The sequence below is a fragment of the Nannobrachium achirus genome, assembly GCF_963921795.1.
Source record: "Nannobrachium achirus genome assembly, chromosome: 11".
Taxonomy (NCBI): domain Eukaryota; kingdom Metazoa; phylum Chordata; class Actinopteri; order Myctophiformes; family Myctophidae; genus Nannobrachium; species Nannobrachium achirus.
Window position 1 is genome coordinate 55,060,668 of NC_137820.1, and position 24,114 is coordinate 55,084,781.

The 24,114-nt window shown below is 42.8% G+C and overlaps 1 protein-coding gene across 1 annotated transcript in view; it reads left to right on the forward strand.

Annotated features, from left to right (window-relative positions):
- The window catches only part of LOC308294793 (GRAM domain-containing protein 2A-like), a 54,805-nt gene extending 32,365 nt beyond the window's left edge, over positions 1–22,440 (forward strand). The window contains exons 3-12 of the mRNA XM_080737654.1: positions 1,390–1,447; positions 5,741–5,813; positions 6,104–6,207; positions 11,486–11,584; positions 11,795–11,866; positions 14,184–14,246; positions 14,727–14,901; positions 16,078–16,174; positions 16,755–16,862; positions 19,578–22,440. Of these exons, the coding sequence (XP_080593780.1) occupies positions 1,390–1,447; positions 5,741–5,813; positions 6,104–6,207; positions 11,486–11,584; positions 11,795–11,866; positions 14,184–14,246; positions 14,727–14,901; positions 16,078–16,174; positions 16,755–16,862; positions 19,578–19,626 (898 nt within the window). The 3' untranslated portion in view covers positions 19,627–22,440. The remainder of the gene's footprint in view (positions 1–1,389; positions 1,448–5,740; positions 5,814–6,103; positions 6,208–11,485; positions 11,585–11,794; positions 11,867–14,183; positions 14,247–14,726; positions 14,902–16,077; positions 16,175–16,754; positions 16,863–19,577) is intronic.
- Positions 22,441–24,114: the final 1,674 nt, after the last annotated feature.

The window sequence follows — 24,114 nt, forward strand, 5'->3', positions numbered from 1 at the left end:
AAAAGTGATGACACACCGACATCTGGAAGGCCACATCCACGGTGACGATCTGGGAATCTCTGTGATGACAGGATATTTTGGCTAGGGTTAGGATCCTTTAGGATTTTAACAATTTTAACGACAACTTGTAAGTCTTGGCTTGCATCTCCAACCAGATGAAGCATTGCAGATCTGTTTCATACTTTGTCGTATATTTCATACTTTGTCGTATGACGTGCCACGTGTCTCACGACGCGTGGCATCTCGACGCGTTGGTGAGATTATAGATCTGCTATTTTCACTACTTTGTCTTCCAGGGAGACATCGCATTTCTCTTTTGGGTCTTGTGCAAACAACTTTGGGAATCACTGATCTAAACTGCTGTTTCTCAGCATGAATAAAATCATCAACCTGTACGAATCAACAGGCGTCACCAAAATAAAAGTGTGCAACGACCTCTCTACTGTTGGCTGGATGTAATAATGCTGCTGATCTAGGATCTGCAGCTGAGGTTTTTGCACCTATTGTGTTTCCTTCAGTTGGTGCTTTTAGAAAATGGTTTTGCATAATTTTCATATTCCTAAAAGCCTTTCCATGCACACAAGGGGAATTTCCTGGTTTGGGGTACTCGTTTGGGCTGTGTTTGCATGGCTGGGTTCAAGATTGTGTGTGTGTGTGTGTGTGTGTGTGTGTGTGTGTGTGTGTGTGTGTGTGTGTGTGTGTGTGTGTGTGTGTGTGTGTGTGTGTGTGTGTGTGTGTGTGTGTGTGTGTGTGTGTGTGTGTGTGTGTGTGTGTGTGTGTGTGTGTGTGTGTGTGTGTGTGCGCGTGTGCGTGCCTGTGCGCGCGTGCGCATTGTACATGTACAATGAGCATACTGTACATTGCACATATACATTTGCCCACAGTCTTGAAGAGGCATTCCTTACCAAGGTGTTCAAGTACCAACATCTTAAGTATGCTATTAAACAACTTGGTTACTGTGGTAACTTGGTAACTGTAAACTGCTTGTGTTCATATTTGGAAGCCTCAGTATTGTCCAACAATCAGTTGTGAGAGTCCTGCAGATTGCATGAATGTCCAAGCCAAGAGCTAGGCCTAGGGCATTGGCAGAATTCTGTTCAGTATCTGTGATAATTGGCCCTATAAATCGCCCTATAGCCTACTGTATGGAGGAGCGATGCTTTCTGTACCTTTGATCTGTACGGGAATAAAGAACGCAAAATAAAGATGTTAAATGTGTGTGTGTGTGTGTGTGTGTGTGTGTGTGTGTGTGTGTGTGTGTGTGTGTGTGTGTGTGTGTGTGTGTGTGTGTGTGTGTGTGTGTGTGTGTGTGTGTGTGTGTGTGTGTGTGTGTGTGTTTGTGTGTGTGTGTGTGTGTGGGTGGGTGTGTGTGTGTGTGTGTGTCCTCAGGCTCCAGCTAATAGATGACCTGTCTTATGAAGACGTTAAGAAGTGCTATCGAGGATCAGTGAGTACTGCTGCATGTAGACACACACACACGCACGTACACACACGCACGCACACACGCACACACACACGTGCATGCACACACACACACACACACGCACACACTCGATCACTCATCAAAACTCATTAAAACCTTCAACCAGCAACACAGGATGTTGTGATAAGTATCATAAATAAGGATTCTAAATTGATTACAAAGGTATGAAACTACTGATTCTTTAGTCAGAGGACACACAGAGAGAGTATGACAGACCAGTCAAACATCACACCTACAGTTATTTCAGGTCCTGACATCTATGTGTTACTGTCTGATGTTATGGTGGAAGGAATGTTAGATAAAACTGGAGGATTACCTTATATGGAAAATATTGTTCATTTTGTAATGTATTCTAAAGCACTATAACATGCACTAATACATGTTTATAAATGCATAACAACTTATATGAAGTATTATACTGTAATTGCATTATAAGTACAGAGGTACAGCACATTATAACTACCATAACCTAGTCAGTTATAAGGTGTCTTAGTTTGTTGTAAGTTATGCATTGTAAACATTTATAATGAGTGTTATGAAGCCTTAATATACAGTCTTACCATCTAGGGTTCAAGAGTTTAATGAATAAGTACCTACTGTACGTAGTTAGTATACATAACAGCAGTATACTGTATACAGTATACACATACATACAATGCAATGTACTGCAGAGGGTGAGGGCAAATCAAACACAGGAAGGTTATATCCAGACCAGTTCACTGTTGAACTTATTAAACCTGTCTGACACTAATTACACATATTAATACTAATACATACTACATACTAAGTGCTTTAAGGTAGGGAAAACGATAACAGGGCAGCTTTTGATATTTACATTTAAATTCATATAATTATATGGAAATGACTTAAAAAGGTAACAGGAACGGAACTGCCCAGTGATGACTTAATGATACGATACTAATATTATATCCTTGTATTTGTTTATAGGGAGTCTAGGTAGGTTTAACAGGGAGGACTAACTGCTATCATGACATCACAGCTGAATATTTGGGGTGGGGCAGATTTAGCTGTTCAACACCTTTTTCCAACGTTTATAAAATGTATTTATAAAACATATTTATGGGAATACCAAAACATATTGCCCAAAATAGATGATCTACTATGCGCTGTGATCTTGTAGATCTGCTATTTTTGCCCCAGAATAAGGATGCTAGGGTTCGAGTGGTTGTTTATAGGGAGTCTAGGTAAGTTTACCAGGGTGGACTAAATCATGACATCACAGATGAATATTTAATTTGTGTTAACACTAGTTAGTTTAGTAGTAGGTTAGAGTGAGTCTTGCCCCCAGCAGATATGCAGGCAGCATCACAGATGAGTCACATTTCACAGAAAAGGGTTATTTTGGACATGCGACCTCAGTGTGTTTTCGAGTGATGTCTCTGAGGTGTTAGCTGTGAAGATGACTCAGCAGGCGAATGGCGTTAATAACACAGAAGTTTGTGTGTTTGTCTTTAACACGGTTCAGGCAGAGGTACGTCATGTTAACCCATTTAGGCCTAGAATTACTGAATGCTTTAACCAGTGAAAAATAGCAGATATACAAGCTCACAGCACGGCAAGCTTGTAGATCTGCTATTTTTGAAAAAAGTTGTGAAAATGTGTGCAAATCTTTGAATATATGTATTTTTAAATCAAACGTTTGTAACTCAAATTTTGCTTCTGGGGGGGGGGGGGTCCCTGGAACTAAATATTTTGAGATGGGGGGTCCGTGGCCAAATACATATCATTTTGGGGGTCCTTCACATGAAAAGAGAACCACTGACATGGTAGTCTCTCAAGAACAGACCAACTGAGCTCCAGTTGAGTGAAAAGGACCTTTTCTTTGACGATGGCTGGTCAGATTTCTGACATAGAAACATAGGTTTTGCCAAAAAACCTTAGAAGGATTCAAAAGACACTTATAGAATTGGGACAAAATTGTAATTTTAACGATTAAAAAATAGCAGATCTAGAAGCACGCTGTGAGCTTGTATATCTGCTATTTTTCAATAGTTAAAGCATAAAATAATGATACACAATAATGTGTACCCGTTCTAAATGGGTTTTAAAGTACTGTGTGGACAATGCGGCAAGTTGTGAAGGTTTTCTCTGAATCTTCTGAAAATAGCTCATCTACAAGCTGCGTGTGTGTGCTACGATATGACACATTGTGTGTATGTAGGTCTAGCTATTTGCATTTACATTTGTTTAAATCGTATGATGTTAATGGCCAAAATAGGAACAGAAAATGGTCTGTCTGTGACTTCACTTTAACCACTGGCTTACATGACTCCCATCATTATCCTGTCATGTGGAGATGAGAAGGTTGTTGTCTTTCATGTTGTTGAGCCTAGTTTGCCGCTAATTTAAATGAATTTGCATAGTGTGTGTAATAATAATAATAATAATGACGCAGTGGGTTTGGGATCTGACATGTCCCACCCACACACACACACACACACACACACACACACACACACACACACACACACACACACACACACACACACACACACACACACACACACACACACACACACTTCCTTAAAGGTCCTACACCATGCATTTAAAAATAATTTATATAACACTGTTTGTGTCCCAAAAACGTTTTTGAAAAGGTTTGAGGCTAAATTACCACTCCTGAATACAGAGCCCCTGTCATTTCTGCCTGGCTTTCAGAGCATTTTCAGCTGCAGTACCACCTTGTCCTGAGTGGGAGGACTGCGCTATTGAGCCAGTTTTGGCCCCACACTCCTCCCCACCTCCTGCTCAGCAGGCCTGCCCACCCCTCCCCACCCCTCTCCCAGCTCCTCCTGCCTCCTTCTCAGGCCTGCCCACCCCTCCCCAACCCTCTCCCAGCTCCTCCTGCCTCCTTCTCAGGCCTTGTGACATCACAAATCTGACCTTTCACAATCAGGACCGTTCTGAGACATGCTAACATAGATCTGCCCATAAACTGAGAAAGACACAATGGTCAGAAATAGGACTTTGTGAGGATAGAAGTTGCTGGTGGGACACCAAGAAAATACATAAAAATTGGAAAAATGAAAATTCATGGTGTAGGCCCTTTAATCAAGTCAAGGAAAGCCTTTGTGCGCATGCAGCCATGAACACATGTGTGGTTTGTGTGTTACATACAGATTGTGATCGGTGTTTCTTTGATACTGAATGCGTTTGCGCGCGCATGGATGCGTGCGTGCCTACCTTCTGTACTGTTGCAGGTTCAGAGGCAGGGTGTTGTCTGTTTAGTCTGGACAAAAAGGAAGCTGTTATTTGTTGGTCTGTCCCCATGGACCAGCCCACTGTCTGGGGCTCCTGCACTGCGTTAGAGCTGTAGGGAATTACATCAATTCTTCATCGATTCTGTTTTGTGTTTGTCTCAGTGCAGACAGGAAGTAGCTGTCTGCTGTTCTGTGACAGTCTGTCTACTATTACTAGAACACTAGATTCTCAGCCCGTGTTTGGCGGCCCACTGGTTGGCCGTGAGGATATTGCAAGTAGGCCCCCTACTTGTTATATGATGATAAAACATTAATACCAAAAACTAGAACAACTTAGCTTATTGTGGTCCAGCAATTTTGGAATCCAGTCACAGATGTTAATGGGCGTGGCTTATTTGGGGAGTTGTGTAAAAATAAAAGGGAAAAGAATTTTGATTGTATGACCTATGGTTCAAGAGGCCAAAACGGGAATCTTCCTGTTAGCGTTACCATGACGCATATATGAAAAATCGAAGAAATTCCATAAATTGGAAAACACGTGTTTAAGAAGTCGTGAAAATAGCCGATATACAAGCTCACAACGCTGCGCGAAGCGACGCATTGTGAGCTTACCTTTCCCGTCCCGGGCAAACATCTGATTTCTATTTTGGGTCACAAGCTAAAACGTTTAGGAACCACTGGTGTAGAGAGACTTTGGAGAGGGTCTAAGCAGGGCCAACGGCAGTAGGAGGGGGGAATTTGCCATGCTTGCCTGTTAGATGTGCGGGTCAGATCCCAGCAGGGGACAGACAGACACCCACTGTCTAGATCACTCAGAGTACAGAAGGTTTAGGCTGGGGTATAGAACAGTGCAGGCTGCACCTGTGTGTGATGTCATTGGTGTACGTGTGTCTGTTTAGCCTAGCGCACCCCTATTATGGGCATGTCATAATAGGCGAACATTCTGCAAATATATTGTGACGTTTGGACATACAACAAATTATCTCCTCTCCTCTCCTCTCCTCTCCTCTCCTCTCCTCTCCTCTCCTCTCCTCAGACGGTCAGTAAATATAATTCCCAGTATCATAAGCTCTTCCAGACTGTTCCCAAGGAGGAGATCCTTATGAAAGGTAAGCTGACGTTAATCACATCTAGTGTGTTCTTGTTGTGTATTTATTATTAATCTCAAGTGTATTTTTGTTGTTAGCTCCAGTACATACCATATGTTGTTGCTGTTAACCTCCTGTGTGTGTGTGTGTGTGTGTGTGTGTGTGTGTGTGTGTGTGTGTGTGTGTGTGTGTGTGTGTGTGTGTGTGTGTGTGTGTGTGTGTGTGTGTGTGTGTGTGTGTGTGTGTGTGTGTGTGTGTGTCTGTGAGTGCGTGCGTGCGTGCGTGTGTGTGTGTTGTTGGTTCATCTGCAGTGTATTCATGTGCTCTGCTGAGAGACATCCTTCTCCAGGGCAGACTGTACATCTCCAGGAACTGGTTGTGTTTCTACGCCAACCTGTTTGGAAAAGACATCAAGGTACAGTATGACACAGACCTCTAGTCTAGTGGTTCTCAACCTGTAGATCGGGGCCCAAATTATTTTGGGCGGTCCCCAGATGATTAACTTAATGTGCAACATTGCTTTCTCACTCAACAGTAAACAAACCAACATAACGTTTAAGTGTATAGAGGGTATCTGCACATTTCTAAAGTGACAATTTAAGGACTTGCGACTCTAATACCTCTAAAATAACAAATTAAACATTGCCCAAATTGTCAAACATTAGAGGCAGAAATTGTTAAAATTCATGGGTTGCATTTGTAGTCCTAAACCAGCCATATTGAGGACCAACACAGGTGTTCAATGTGTCTGATTGGCATAGAACCAATGTTCTACGTTAATCAAAACACCTGTGTTGGTCCTCAAAATGGCTGGTGTAGGACTACAAATGCAATACAACCCATGAATAGCTGTGAGCATGTAGCACAGGGGTGGGCAAGATGTATTTACAGAGGGCCATACTGCCTTCAATAAAGTGAATGAAGGGCCACACATTGTACACTTGAATCAAACTTGAAACACACTGAATTATGTTAAAGATTTAGACATGCCAGACTACTTTACAGCTGTACTGTTACTGTATCACTCTGGTGTACACTGGCAATAAAAAGATAGTTAAACAATCCACTTCAATGCCGTATCAACTATTAAATGAGCCTATACATTAATACAGTTAGATCAGGGGTCTTCAACGTTTTCAGGCCAAGGACCCCTTAGCTGAGAGAGACATGAAGCAGGGACCCCCTCTACATATTGTATAAATGTGTGATGTCATCAGTCTGTTAGATTTGTGGCGATGTGTTTCTCTTTCAGACTTTTAACCACTTAAATCGTCTTTCATTGTCTCCACCAGCCGAAGGCATGGGGGAGAGTATGTTTTCCCCTCCGTCCGTCCGTGTGTCCGTCCGTCCGTCCGTGTGTCCGTGCGTCCGTCCGTGCGTCCTTGCAGTTTGTGTGCAGCTAATCTCAGTCGCCGTTGGCCCGGTCGCTGCCAAAGTGAGCACACACATTCCCTGGATGCCAATCTAGAACCTCTGCCCTAAATTTTTCAAATGGGCCTTTTCTAGCGCCACCTAGTGGCCGATGTTCGCAAAACACATTTCTGTGCACTACTCTTACAGATTTTGTCCAAAAATCCTACAAATCGGTAGGCAGTATCTCAACAGTCATGTGATCGACACGGATCTGTCCGATTTTGCATATTCCATCCTGATTGGCTAAGATTGGCTTCCAAAGTTTGTAGGATTGAGCCGTTTTGGACAAAATGCCTCAAATCACAAACGCAAAGTGCAATTATCATGAAATCGCGCACACACTTTCCCACTAGGCCGAGGAAGAAATACCACTTAAATTTTTTTTAATCAGCCTCATGGTGGCGCTATAACAGGCCGATTTGTGGTTTTACCTATAACTCCACCGATCAGTTTCAAACTTTGTAAGCGCACTCCCTAGAGGCTAAGGATAAACCTTTACCCTGCATTTTTCACATCAGCCTTTTATAGCGCCACCTTTGGGCCGACTAATGTAAAACACATTTATGGATATTTGTAGCGGAGAATCCAATATGTAGGGTTTATTATATTGGAATAGGCGCGCTACTCGCCTGCCAAGGGTTGTAATTATTAAGTATAAGAGCCATGTGCCATGTGTCGTTCAACAACAGTCACCTACATAAGGCTTGGGGGCCCAGGCCTTGGTATTCCTTGAACTCTCTCTGATCTGATTTCTAATATGGTTTAATGCAAACTCGTCTGGTATGAGAGAGTAGGCCCTTCTTATAGTCAATTGTGATGTCATGTATCACATCATGATGTCATAATGCATTGTCTCCGAATAAGGTCGTATATTCTTTTCTACGTAGCGAAGAATCCAATATGTAGGGTTTATTATATTGAATATAGGCGCGCTACTCGCCTGCCAAGGTTGTAATTATTAAGTATAAGAGCCATGTGCCATGTGTCGTTCAACAACAGTCACCTACATAAGGCTTGGGGGCCCAGGCCTGGTTCCTTGAACTCTCTTTGATCCGATCTCTAATATGGTTTCATCCAAACTCGTCTGGTCTGAGAGAGTAGGCCCTTCTTATAGTCAATTATGATGTTGTGTATGACATCACAATGTCATATCGCATAGTCTCCGAATATGGTCGTATATCTTTTCTACAATATTACTCCTTGAGATTTTATCCAAAAATCACGCAAATCGGTACACAGTATCTCTATAGTCATGTGATCAAGTCCGATCCGTCTGTATTTCATATTCCATCCTGATTGGCTAATATTGGCTTCCAAAGCTTGCAGGATTGCTTCGTTTTTGAACAAAATGCCTCAAATCATCAACGCAGCTTGCGATTACCGTGAAATTTGCCACACATATTCCCACTAGGTCAAGGAACAAATGCTACCTTTTTCACATTGGCCTGTTATAGCACCACCAGCAGGTAGACTTTAGCAAAACTCATTTTTGGAACACAATGCTTCAAATCATGCATGCAGCATCAGATTGCCATGAAAGATCTAAGGTGAAGAACATATGCCACCCTTTTTACATTGGCCTATTATACAGTAGCACCACCAGGACGCACGGCCTGGTGGAGACCTGTGCTCGGAAGAGCACTGCTTCTAGTTTTGTACTTGGTCTACACCAAACCTATTTGCCAAAAATAGCCGATCTACAAGCTCTCAACGCCTCGCAACACGAGGTGTTGAGAGCTTGTAGATCTGCTATTTTTGGCTTAAGTTCTCCTCAGAATTGGGATGCGAGGGTTCAAGTTGTTAATTTTAAAATCCTATCACACAAAGATTTGGCGGCCCCCCTCTAATAACTCTGAGGACCCCCGAGGGGTCCCGGACCACCTGTTGAAGACAGAAGACCCCTGGTTTAGATAGACAGGGGAGCTAGCTCTACTGTCTATCTAAACTCTTTAGTCTAACTATCAAAACGCTTTTGTATATTTAACACTCAAATACCTGGAACGTGCCTGAGTCGCGTTAGATTTTTAACCACTATTTTATGCCTTAACCATTGAAAAATAGCAGATATACAAGCTCACAGCGCGGCACCGAGTGCCGCGCTGTGAGCTTGTAGATCTGCTATTTTTGAGAAAAAAAACGTGAAAATGTGTGCAAGTCTTTGAATATCTTTGACCCCGATCTTTGACCCCGACTTCTAAATCCTTCCTCTAAATCAGTGGTTCTCAAACCGTTTCATGTCAAGGACCTCCAAAATTGCAGATATTTGGCCATGGACCCCCATCTCAAAATACGTTGTTCCAAGGACCCCCAGAAGCAAATATTTGAGTTACAAATGTTCGCTTTTAAATAGACATATTCAAAGACTTGCAAAAAAAAAAATCTTGATTTTTCAAAAATAGCAGATCTACAAGCTCGCGCTGTGAGCTTGTATATCTGCTATTTTTCACTGGTTAAAGCATTCAATAATTCTAGGCCTAAATGGGTTAAACTCTAGCGTCCATGTCAACTCTGCTGTATATCCACTATCCTCTATTCTAACTCAGCTGTACTATATGTAAACTCTACTACTGTCCTCCACTCTGCTGCCCTACATTCTCTTCTTATCTCACTCTGTACGTGTTCAGTAACATTACCCTGATGGCCAACTGCTTCATCAGCTCACTGTTTCCACTCATACTGTGTGTGTGTGTGTGTGTGTGTGTGTGTGTGTGTGTGTGTGTGTGTGTGTGTGTGCGTGTGTGTGTGCGCGCGCGTGCCTGCGTGCGTGTGTGTGCGCACTACTGTTTGTGTACATACATCAGATGTACAAGTCTTTATTTATGCTGTTGTTTACTTTGCACTGTGTCTTTGTTGGAGTGTGTGTGTGTGTGTGTGTGTGTGTGTGTGTGTGTGTGTGTGTGTGTGTGTGTGTGTGTGTGTGTGTGTGTGTGTGTGTGTGTGTGTGTGTGTGTGTGTGTGTGTGTGTGTGTGTGTGTGTGTTCACCTTGACCCACTGTGCTCACAGTGCTTTGTCCAGAGTCCGTCCGTCTGTCTCTCTGTCTGTCTCTCTGTCTGTCTGTCTGTCTGTCTGTCTGTCTGTCTGTCTGTCTGGCTGGCTGGCTGGCTGGCTGGCTGGCTGGCTGGCTGGCTGGCTGGCTGACAGCAAAGGTCAAGGTCTGTCTACTTAGGACACTCTTTCATGTTTGACAATACTCTCACTCAGTCGCACAGTGTGCAGCTTAGAAACAGGATACATGTGCATTGTGCAAAGTATTATGCAGGGTGGATCCCACACGTACTGTATGTAAACATAGAGTACAATTTACATGTAGCTCCATGTATACAGTAAGTATGTCACACATAGGACAATATACAATTACACATCTAAGAAGCATTGAAGCATTGAAGCATTACATTTTGTATAACAGTTCTATTGTGAAAATAGCCGATATACGAGGTGTTGTGTGAGCATGTTGTCCAGAGTATGTAGATTTAGAAAATAGCTGTCAACAGACCAATTGCAATTACAATTTACAATTTAGGCATTTAGTGCAGGATCAGAGTAAATGGCATGAAACCTAGTTAACTAACAGCAGGGTCAATAGAGTGCAAAGAAAAACAATGAAGTGCTGCACAGTAACTACCAGGATACCAGCTGAACATCAAACCTATTATCTCATCTGTCTAGTAACATCTTCAATATCTTCTTAGCATTTATTGTCAAACAAACAAAAATCTAAATCAGTGTTTTGAATTTGCAATGAATTTGTTCATGTTTTCTGATTGTTTAGGTGAGCATGTTTACATGAAAAAAACATGTTAAATGTCTATGCAACCACTGAAAACAGCTACTATTATTTTAATTCTGGCAAAAAACTGAACAATTTTGTAGGACATACCGGTATTAGTTTTTTAGAGATATTTGCCGGGACACCAGGACACGCAGCTTGAAAACGGGACATTCTCGGCCAAACCGGGACGTCTGCTTTGCAAGCTGGTAAAAAAGATGTGTATTGGAGATTGGCTTGGACGCAAGATTGAAGCGGAAGCCTATATCTTTGGATTGGCTCTGAATCATTGGAGAGAATGAGTTAATGATAACACATTAAACAATACTTTGTGTCAACTCGCTGATGTTATGTGTAATCTCTCTCTCTTTCTTTCTCTCTCTCTCTCTGTGTGTGTGTGTGTGTGTGTGTGTGTGTGTGTGTGTGTGTGTGTGTGTGTGTGTGTGTGTGTGTGTGTGTGTGTGTGTGTGTGTGTGTGTGTGTGTGTGTGTGTGTGTGTGTGTGTGTCACCAGGCGATCATCCCTGTAGTGTCTGTACGTCTGGTGAAGAAACACAAAACAGCTGGTCTGGTTCCTAATGGACTGGCTATCACTACTGACTCTGGACAGAAGGTACTATTACACTATATACTGTACTGCATGCTGACTAATGGACTGACTATACATGTTATATATTGTATAGAACGACCATGTGCAGCCCATCTCCTCATGCTGTGTGTGTGTGTGTGTGTGTGTGTGTGTGTGTGTGTGTGTGTGTGTGGGTGTGTGGGTGTGTGGGTGCGTGTGTGGGTGGGTGCGTGTGTGGGTGCGTGTGCGTGACAGTATGTATTTGTGTCCCTGCTGTCCAGAGACAATGTGTATGACGTCCTCAGAAGAATCTGCACCCACCTACAGGTAAGAATAATAGATGCCGATCCGAATGTGCCGATCAGATATGGTTCTTTGTGACGTGCGCACTGCGCAGGATGCATGATATACCCGGTCTTATATACTACATGCAATTATAAACAGATGTTTGTCATTCAAACTCTCTCTCTGTAATCTGCAAAGTCTTAATAGAGGGTACATGCGCGTGACATCATCATCATACACGGAGGTTATGCGGGAACGCCTACTGAGTGGCAAAAAAATACTTTCTGGCATTGACAGCCCATACATCCAAACAGAAAAGTCCTACCGGAATGCATTAAATGAGGTTAAACAACGTTAAACTCACTTTGCAACTCACTTTGCCACTCGATTTGCCATTCACTTTACGCATGCACATACCCTCTATATTAATTCCTGGTGCCAGTTCAGTCCGATAACTCACAAATAGATTAAGAACATTAGTATCTACAGTATAAAGTGTTATGTATTAAATGTAAATCCAAGTGTGAATATTATATTTGATATTACTCCTTGCTCAGCACATTAGAAGACAACCATTTAAGAGCCAGGAGATATACAGTATACATCTGTAACAAATCCCCCAGGGGAAAACAACCCTTAGGGCAGGGGTCTTCAACAGGGGGTCCGCGACCCCCAGGGGGTCCGCGGAGGTACTGCAGGGGGTCCGTGAAATTATTTAAAAAAAAAGATTTCAAAAAATGTTTTTTTTCTTTTTTTTTTTAATCATTTCTCACATTTATGTTAAAAAATAAATCATGATTCTATCCATTTTGAATAGCTTGAATACATGATTACTATGCAACTGACAGATTGTTGATTTATTGACATTGGTTCTCAGTTAATAAGTAGTATGTTTAGAAATGGTAGTGGTACGGCCCAACCTGCTCGCTGTAACTTGTACATGTTTAAAATTAAAAATATGTCGTAGCCCCGACCCCCCCACCCTACGAGGTGGTAGGGGGTCCCTGCTCCATCTCCCCATCAGTTTGGGGGTCCCCGGCCTGAAAACGTTGAAGACCCCTGCCTTAGGGAAAACAGAACCTACTGGTGCAAACACAGCACATACAACATTCAGTGGCACTGACAGCAAGTTTACTTTATGAATGAGGTGAGGTTAAATAAACAGAACATTTGGTCAGCTGCTTGTCACATACATCGCCCTCATAGTGCTGTACATACTGTATGTGTAAGCCTCTCCAGACACTTTCTCTTTGTCTCTCTATCACTCTCTCACCGTCTCTCAAAGCTGTTAGTCAGGGAAAGTTAGCAGAATACCTGTCAAATCTGGGAATAAATTCCTTACCAAACAATTTATTCACCAATGTGTTCGTAAAGGTGTCTAGTAACATATCTAACAAAGATTGAAATTCAACATCCCTAGCAAAATGTTTGACAGCTAGGGTAATTCTGGGTCTCATTCACTTACTATACACTGTACTATAAGGGAAAAATCACTCCCAAAAATATGCTTTAAGTGGGATGTGAAGGGTCTAACTAGGTGTTTTTAATTATTCTGAATCCATTGCAAGCATTTGTTTTGCACCAAAAACATTCCTTGGGCCAAAAAATGGACCCTATACACCTTGTGAAAAGTGATGACTCATCACTAAACCATAGTTTTTTTGGGTCTGATTTTGGCCCAATGAATGTTCTTCGTGCAAAACAAATGCTTGCAATCGATTCAGAATAATTAAAAACACCTAGTTAGACCCCTAAAATGATACTTAAAGCATATTTTTGGGAGTGATTCTTTCCCTTATAGTACAGTGTATATAGTAAGTGAATGAGACCCAGAATTACCCTAGCTGTCAAATATTTTGCTAGGGATGTTGAATTTCAATCTTTGTTAGATATGTTACTAGACACCTTTACGAACACATTGGTGAAGAAATTGTTTGGTAAGGAATTTATTCCCAGGGTTTTATTAAAATTCCCTGACTATGTAGAAAGAGAGAGAGAGAAAGAGAGAGAGAAGTTATTGCCTGTTCCGTAAAATCTCGTCTCAGTAAACACTCTGGTCTATAGGCCAACCATACTCATTAAGGGGTGTTGCACAGCTCTTTGTGGTGCTGGGTGCACAGATATGTGAACAGGGTGTCTTTGTACCAGTGTGAGGGTACATCTTTGTACCAGAGGAACAAGTTGTGCACTTTTATAAAGCTCTTCCTTCTGGATAGAAAACCTCACTGTCACTCAGTAACATAAACAACCATATTTACAGATTGCTAATGACAGCCTTCTGAATCACGTTGACTCTAATCTGTCTTGGATTATTACCTGTACCTGTGAATGATATACTCTCCTCTCCTCTCCTCTCCAGGTGAATGGGAAGAAGAGTTTAAGTCTGAAGCAGTTCTTGGAGGAGCCCAGCTCACTGTCCATGGTAACTCATTAGATTTAGTCTGGTTGCCCTTAAGGACGTTATGAAAATTTCCTGTCACGATTATTGTGACCAAATAAATTGCGATTTATGATATTATCGCCATATTCAAAATATCCCTGACATCCATTATCCTGGGGCAGAACGGAACATTTTCAAAAGAAATAGCAGATCTAGATCAGCTATTTTTTTTTGCAAAGGATAGAAAACCAATAGTCCCACAGATCCCTGAGGACCAGGGTGGAAGAAACCTGTTTTAGTACAGTACTCAAGTAAATGTACTTAGTTATTGTCCACCACTGGCTGTAGCTAACATGATTGTGTTAAGAAGCTGTCACTCTCTCTCTCTCCCTCCTCCCCCCCCTCCCACACACACACACACACACACACACACACACACACACACACACACACACACACACACACACACACACACACACACACACACACACACACACACACACTTTCTCCCCCTCTCTCCAGGATGAGTTTGCAGTGTCGGGTGACTTTGCTCCGGTGTTGAAGTGGCGCAGGAAGCCTTCTATTCCAGTGGTGTCCTCCTCCCTACCAGACCTGCTGGGGGATTCCACCGCCAGCCTCAGCGCTGTGGTGGACAGTCTGGACACGCCCTTCATTGGCCAGACACCACTCATCACCGGTCAGTCATCTGACCACTTGGGTGGCCCGTTTGTTTTAGTGATCAATATCAATAGATTGTTTTCCGGCTTGGATCAATGGAACCAACAGCACTGGTTCCATTTTCACTTTTCAAGATTTTAAACAAAAAAATCTGAGCAGTGGTAAAGTGCCTGCCAACACAGAGTTTTTATTATTATAATTGTTTTTTTCCGCAGCAGCAGTCTCTTACAAACAGACACGTTTCGAGTACTCAGGCCTTCATCAGCTGCTGCCCCGCCTAGATGGATGTGACCTATATAGCTTTTTTGCTGTAATAGATTATGTAATCACATTACAATACACAATATAATAGCAGTGCACAGTGCAAACAAATTCTCTCTTTGTTTCCCCAATATAACAAAACAAACACAAGGACACTTTAAAAGATAGACTGCATATGTATTCCCCCTTGAATGAGTCTTCCTTAACCATGGCATTACAATTCACACAATTATTATATGGAAGATTACCTGAAGGTAAAGTGCTTAGGAAATATTGAGGTCTTATAAAAGGGTCATATCTTATCAACATAGCTCTCTTTTGGACATTTTATTTGCAAAAATAGGCCGAGTGGAGAAAGTCTTTCCCACAATCAGATCACTGGATAAAATAAAAACAATATTGTGAGAGATTGGGGGATTTAATAGGTGATAGACAATACAATAGATTGTTCCTCTGGAGGTAGAGGAACACTTGGACTTTAGACATGCTGTTGCACAATGTCTTCTCACCATAACCGCTCGCTATAAAGCGCTCCCACAGGTCTTTAGCCTGTCTTTCATACTCTGCCTCTGTATTACAGTTACAGATTCGTTTTAATCTTACTGGACTGTACAGACACAGATTCTTTGCTGACTTCCAAAGAAAACCTGATGGATGGTAACCTTGTGTTGATAAACAATACAAACGTGTCGGCAGGGAGTGTTGGGGCGGGAGCTGGCACTGTGGTGACAGCATTAACTGTATGAAAATGTTCTTTGTGTTCTGTGCGTGTCTCTGTGTGTGTGTGTGTGTGTGTGTGTGTGTGTGTGTGTGTGTGTGTGTGTGTGTGTGTGTGTGTGTGTGTGTGTGTGTGTGTGTGTGTGTGTGTGTGTGTGTGTGTGTGTGTGTGTGTGTGTGTGTGTGTGTGTGTGTGTGTGCGTGCCTGCGTGCGTAGTGGACAGGGTTTTGGAGACAGAGAAGATCCTGTTAACCGAACCGGTACCTGAACTGGGCCACACAGAATACCAGCTGCTCAAGTTCTTCATCCTGCTGTGAGACAAAACACCACTTTAAATCTTTTAGTTTTACAAATACACAACTTAAACAGCCAGAGAACCAATCTCTACACGCCTGTCAGTGTTGATTTTGTCTTGGGTCGTGCACCCCCGCCGCCCCATATCTTTTCTGAGCAGGGGTCTCGCCTCAAGCCTATATGCATATATCAATAGACCTCATAGTAGGTGTTGAGCGATCTTCGCGGGACATCTCTAGATAAGCGACCCCCCAAACATTGAATCACCAATGCACCACTGACGCCTGTTAGGAGAACCAATCCTCTACATGCTGTTCTGAGGGTTCACAACTACCTGACCGCTGTCTGCCATCTAGTGGTTAATGTTATATAGACAGTTTTAAAAATCGTTCCAATGCCCCACAACAGTACTGCTGTTATATCTATCACTCACAGTGGGCTGTTTGTAGGCAGGGTTTCAATCTAACCCAACGCTACTAAAATCCTTAGTGTTCACTCCAAAAGATTGTACAAAATGGCACCAAAATGACTCATCACTGCTGCAAATTCTATACTGTTGATGTGAATTCTGTCTGTCTGAACTTCTGTCTGTCTGTTAGGATCATCCTGTTGATCCTGTCTTCCTGTTACCTGGCCTTCAGAGTGTGCAGCCTGGAACAACAACTGTCCTTCCTCAACACACAGCCTTCAGTACCACTACGAGACAGGTATGCAGTCTGAACTGGTTGGCACAAGACACGATTATTTGTATGAGAAACACTTTGGTTTCATCACTCGTCTGCAAGAATAGTTTTCGGTACAAAAGCCTTAGTTTCATTCATTCGCACCAGACAGATCAAAATAAACACTTGAAAACATGGAAAGTTTTTTCAGTCATCTTATGAACGTGCAATGTTTTTAGGCTTATTGCGACCGTCAGGTCGCACTTACTATCAAAACCTCCACCTGTCTGTCTGTCTGTCTGTCTGTCTGTCTGTCTGTCTGTCTGTCCGTCCGTCCGTCACACGTCACACGTCACACTTTTGCCCTGCTCATATCTCCGCAACCGTTGCACCGATCCATGCCAAATTTTGCACACACACTCCTTGCCTGCCAAACCACAACCTCAACCCATCAATTCTCACATGGCCCTCTTATAGCGCCACCATGAGGCCGATTCTTGCAAAACAAATTTTTGGACACTACTCCTACAGATTTGGCCCTAAAATCACGCAAATCGCTACACAGTATGTCTACACTCATGTCATCAACATGGATCTGTCCCACATAGCGCCACCATCAGGCCGACTTTTTCAAACACATTTTTGGACACTGCTCCTACAAATTTTGCCCTAAAATGCCCTAAAATCACGCAAATCGGTACACACTTGCTCTACACTCATGTCATGAACATGGATCTGTCCTATTTAGCGCCACCTTCAGGCTGATTTTTTAAAACACATTTTTGGACATTGCTCCTACAGATTTTGCCCTAAAATCATGCAAATCACTACACAGTATATATACACTCATATCATCAACACGGATCTGTCCCATATAGCGCCACCATCATGCAAATGTTTTCAAACACATTTTTGGACACTGCTCCTACAGATTTTGCCCTAAAATCACGCAAATCGGTACACAGTATGTCTACATTCATCTCATCAACATGGATCTGTCCCATATAGCGCCACCGTCAGGCAGATTTTTTCAAACACATTTTTGGACACTGCGCCTCCTACACATTTTGGCCTAAAATCACGCTGCGACCTGCGCTTATCTCCCGATTAGGGAGTCTTACTGGTTTAGATGGATGACAGGTTGAAGTTTCTGCACACACACAGACACTGAATGTAGGCTATTTTGAAGATTGCTAATTTATTTGACAGCCCTTGTGTGATGTGGTCTGATAAGGGACCAATCTACAAGTTTCCTGTGTCCCATGAGCCCGCGTGAAAGTTGCATGCGGGTGAAATCATGCGGCAACTGCTTCTGACAGTAATATCTCAATATCAGGGGGAGGCCTTGCATGCAGCAGCCCAACCCACTAGACCTTTTGAGGATACAACGTGTCGCAACGTGTGCCGCGCGGCACTCGGTGCCACGCTGTGAGCTTGTATATCTGCTACTTTAAAATAGTTAGAGCACAAAATAATGCTTAATAATGCGTTCCCAGTCTAAATGGGTTAAACCCCCTCCCCAATGAAAAACATTCATGGGCCTGCAGTGAATCCTTGTACCCAGGGCCCAGAATTTGGTGTGACACCCCTGTGTGAGCCTGTGACACCTGAATCTCTGCATGGTCATTACATGGTGCTAGTACCATGCATAGTAGTACATAAGGACCGCAGGAATACACAAGAAACGGAGGGGGAGAGTGATTTAATCCGGTTCCTCCGGCCGTCCGGACGTAATTGATTGTCTCCGTAACCTTACGGACAACACTCAACCCGACGGATAAAAACCGCTAAAAACGTACGTACACATGAACTACCCGTGGCGAACTTGTGTCAACCGTGGGGGCAGTAGAGGGAGAAATGTTTCGTCTTTTTTTCTTGTATCCATTTCGTTGGAGGAAGTAAAAAAACTAACAAAAAAATCACAAGTACACGCTGAACAGTGAACAGGCCAGGACGCAGACCTGCATATCACTGTCAGCCTAATCAGCGCTCTCTACCAGCTGAGCTCTCTCAAATGCGTCTCTCTCCACTCCCGTGCACGGGGTGTTTTTAGTCGGTTTTGGGTCGGTTTGGGTGGCTACCGAACCGTGGCTCATTAACTGTCGGCGGCCCCCCCATTGAGATTGCGCTCTAGGCGTTCGCAACGGCATGTGTCCAAGCTCATCCATTCTCCAGTCCTTTTTATATTATACCCGGACAGCACAGTGACTAGCGCCGATGGTTAGTGTCGTTCAATCCGAGTGTATGTCCTCCAAGGGTGTCTATAAACCTCTCTGTCAACAATGTAGGCGCTATGTATGTAGCATGTAGCATTTGCTCATTGGGAAGATGCATGTGGGTGCCATCTAGTGGATATAGTATGTACATATAGGCTTTATTGAACCCTGTACACAGAGACCGTACGGTAAGTATGAATGTCAACGCAATTACCGTACGTACTGTCTCACCCCCAAATGTACACAAAATCAACCATACGTAACTATAAATGGCCCTTTATTTGAATCAGCTGTGTGGAGGAGGAAGTGTAGCCCACATTAACACACCTCCAGTAAAGCTTGTTGGGAAACTAGTGGATAGAAAGTGATTTATTGACTGAAATGGAAATTGATCCTACAGGTGATGTATTGCCTGAAATGGAAATTGATCCTACAAGTGATGTATTGACTGAAATGGAAATTGATCCTACAAGTGATGTATTGACTGAAATGGAAATTGATCCTACAAGTGATGTATTGACTGAAATGGAAATTGATCCTACAGGTGTGGGGATGTACCGTGCTGGCTGGTCAACGAGAAGACGGGCACCTGAAACCCCAGTCGGCAAATCGGAGAGAGAGGAAAACTGCACTTACACAGACTGACCTATAGAGGACAGCGGTGAGCCAAGGCTCCTCTCTCCATCTTTAAACCTGGCTCCTCCCAACAGGAGAGAGGACAACACCCCTGGACTGAGGGGCCATGCCATTCTCTATCCATCACCCGCTGAAATCTATGGGATGTAACTCAATAGACCCCCCCCCACCCACACACCACAAACACTAACCCTGGTTTATAGAGACGTCCCAGTCACACTGTAGAATGCACTTTACCTGGAGCTGAGTTGTTGTTGGCTCACAGTAGAGGAGGTTGTAGGTGAACAGAAGAGACAACCACAGCCAAGGAGGTCTTTGGGTCTCCCAACACAGCTTGCTGGCCTGTGTGTGGGAGGCACCTGTCTGTCACAGACCAGTCTGTGGACTCATGTCGCCCTCCAGAGGCCAAAAGTTAAGCATGCAAGACATTTGTGTGTTCAGTAGTGCTCCAGGCCGTGTAGATAGTTGTACAAAATTATGTATATCATAATGGTACTGAGTGTTAAGTGATGGGGAGAGATGTGTGTGTGTGTGTGTGTGCGCGTGCAAGCGTGCGTGCGTGCGTGTTGTTGCCCCATATTACACATGTTGACTTGTGTAAAATAATGAATTTAAGATGGAAGTCAATGGGGGAATGCCATTGTGTCGTCATAAAGAATGCCTTTAGTTCCAATACATAATGAAGTGTAAACTGCTGAAGAAAGAACAGAGGACAGAAGGAGAGTCTATACAGGAGAGAACAAGAAGACAGGAGAGAAGTTAGCAGCAGCGCGTTAGATGTGAATATCATCTACTGTACATGTTTTATTGTTTTAATGTGAGAAAATACTGGTTGCTCCGGGGCAGTTCATTACAAATTCAATCGAATCTCAAGGCCCTTTAAACCACATTCTGCTGTGTTTTGTTTGTCCCACACCAGCTCATTGTCAAGTTATGGATGATTCTGAATGAGAGTCAGCTTTATTGTCATATCACATGTTTACAGGTGTAAAGAAGTGGGTTTTAGTTTTTTAAATAACAATAATGTAAAATAATTAAAAGACACTATTAATTTAGCGGAGCTGGTTTCATGTCTTGGTCAAGGACACACATGCTGGGCTCCAACCTGCATTCCTGTTTGTGACCCTAGCCTGTTTCATTTGAACTTGAAGTGAACTGACCCTTACCCAGTGATGCTGGTATCCACACTGATGACTGATCCAAGCTGTCACTTTAACAGAGCAGTGCATTTAAAGGCTCTGAACAATGACAGGTGTTTTCATTTACTCTTAGTGTAGTCACATGCACGACTGAAGGGGAGTAGCCAACGCACGACAACGCGTCAAACCGTCATGTCGTCATGTAGAGTGACGGCACGCGATGTGCCAAGCGCCCTCAATCTCGACCCCTTCACTCGAATAGAATGGAAGTGAATGGGACGCAAACCTTTTGAGTTTAGTCAGGTTAAACCTGGGTGAACCTGTATTCTGACAATTTTATGATGTCACAAAAACCTATGGCGTAGCCTAGGGGAATGATGAGGTAAAATGTCCTTCCCTTAGAGGTGCAACAAAACTAACAGGGTTGTGAGGGAGCTGTCAATCAAACCGAGTTTGTGCACGCTCCCAAACAGCCCTAATGGAAAACACCTGTATGAAAGTTCAGAGACTTTAACGTGATCTGCGTCTGGCTTAAATGTTAAGCCTGAGGGAAGCACATTAATGCAATTAACTACAGGCATTACAAGACACATGATGGGAATGTAAACAGATCTACGCTCTTTTAAACAGATCTTGTGCTCTTTGTGTTATTACTGGGTGAAGGTCTCTTGTACTAATACTGTACCATACCAGCACAGTAATGATTTCACTGTCCAGTATCAGGATTTGTTTAAAACTCTGCTCCACAAAGACGAGAAGACATAACTATTTAAACTGTTTGGGTTATGATTCGAATGGAAGACATATGATACAGTAAACAACAAGTTTTAGTCATCACAGTTACTGCTATTTGGCATGGTAGTATCTTTACTTGAAGGGGTAATTCAGGCCGCTGTAATTCTTCTCGCCGCCAATTGTTGGACAGAACCATCAATCCGTCAGGTCAATGGATGTCAAGTGTCTCTGAATGAAGCTACAGTCGACTGCTGTACCGCCCTCAATGTGTAATATACCTGAATGCTGTATGCCAGTAGTGTCTCTTCTACTGTGAAGGGCCAAAATGATGTACATTTTTAATGTCATTAAATTAATCAGTACTATTGCAACCCAAAAGCAGGGAAATAGTTGTTGCTCTCATCCCTCCGTGGCATGTGATGACACGCTGTGGGTGAGATGTACAGTAGAGCTACAGTTAATAGTCTGGATGTATTTATTTATGTGAAATTTTGGTTTGACATTAAGAACAGAGTCTGAAAAAGAGGGAATCTGTCTTGCCATAGCGTTGACTGTAAGACAACCAAGAGTCTAATAAACAAATTATTGTTTATGCTTACTGTACTTTTTCCACACTAGAGAGTCAGGCTCTGTAAGAGGACCAATATACTATGGCATCAACTGCTTATGGTGTCCAAAAACTATACACTATAATGCTATATTGTGCTGTCAGAAAAATGATAGTGGAATAAAAACTAGACCAGGTCAACCTGGTTGTACCAGACCCCGGTTCTGCCAACCCCCTGTCTGTCATCATCATTTATGACATCATGCCTTTTGTAGGCATGTCATCATCATGTCATCATCATATATACCCTTTATATAGAAAACCCGGACAGACAGACCGACATTTGCTTATGTAGGCCTACCCATTTCATGGGTCTGGCAAAAACTAAATGTTCATATTTACATTACACTGTCATGAAACAGACTATGTCATAATATAATGTCATGGACCAATAGGAACAAATTAAAAGATAAACAAGTTATTTGCATACTTTATTGTTTTTTTCATGACTTGATCTAAGATTTCAGGAATATAATATTTGGAGGAATATGGCAAAAATGTCAATTGGTGTAACCGGGCACTCCAACATTACTTCTCCTACATTCAATCCCCCAGATCCCCTATTATAATATCATACATGGGCAACTGGCGGCCCGGGGGCCACATGCGGCCCCCACCTTCACTTAACGCTGCATGCCCACAGGTTAATACTGGAATACTGATGTTATTGATTTCAGCGGTTACAATTCCAAACATGACCCGCTTTAATTCTGTCAGCTTATGTTCAATGTATTTGTATTTAAGTTCATAAAGTTAACATGAGTATATAACTACCGTAAATGCGTTTGAAATGTTACATTTCAGGATTCCAATGAAAAAATAACAAAAAAATTATTCAGGTTTCCAATTCAAAAGAAGCAAAAATAGCAGATCTACAAGTTCAAAACGCATCGCAGCGCTTGTAGATCTGCTATTTTTGCTTCTTTTGTATGAGATACTAGAATGACGTAGGACACAGCAATATGTGGCCCTCTGGAGTGAAGGTGGAAATATAGTGGCCCTCACCATCATCAAAGTTGCCCACCCCTGCCCTATATAAAGATTTGGGAGAACCTACTACAAAAGATTTCATGCGGGTGTTGTTGTTATTTATATCAGGTTGCACTTGTTGGTGGTGATGTCACCAAGAACGCTGCTCCTCATTGGCTAAAGGCCCTGCCTTTGTACTGTAGGTAGTTCTTTTGAGGAGAATAAACTTGGTATATAAAGTTTTGGTATAACATACTGGTCTCACCTTTCAGCGAGCCCACAATGAACAAATATCCACAATGGAGATCCCTGATGTTGGCTTCATTGATTGGCTAAACGTAACATGATGTATGTTTTGTGTTCTGTTCCCATATAAGTGATCGCACGCACATTACAACTGCACTCTTTTACAGAACAAGGCTGAGTTAATCCACTTTCATCCACGGTGGTTTAGTCTACAGAACTGCAAGAACTGTGACAGATGTTTCACTGGACCGCTCATCTCAACAAAGCACCATATAGATACACTCGTCATGCTGCTGTTGTCGTGGACAACAAGCTGTACTCCTTTGGAGCGGATGACAACATGAATGGTAGGAATACGATTGATGTGAACATCTTCAACACAATGTCTTTACGCTGGACGAAGGTGACCTCTGTGACAACTGAAACAGGAGAACATCACCTTGAGGTACCCGCCAGTCGCAGGGGCCACACAGCTGTGTTGATAGAAGAGATCAGCTTCATCTGGGGAGGAGATCATGTTTCCCCATTGAAGTACTGCAACGTGCTTTATGCCTTTAAGATCCACACCCACACATGGTTCAAACCCAGGGTTTCTGGCACAGTTCCAGGGGGGAGGAGCTACCACTCAGCCTGTGTCTTTGGGAAGGTAATGTATATCCATGGAGGAGACAACAACCAGAAGCAACCATACAATGACATCTACAAGTTGGACACCACCACAATGGCCTGGTCTTTACTTAACACCAGAG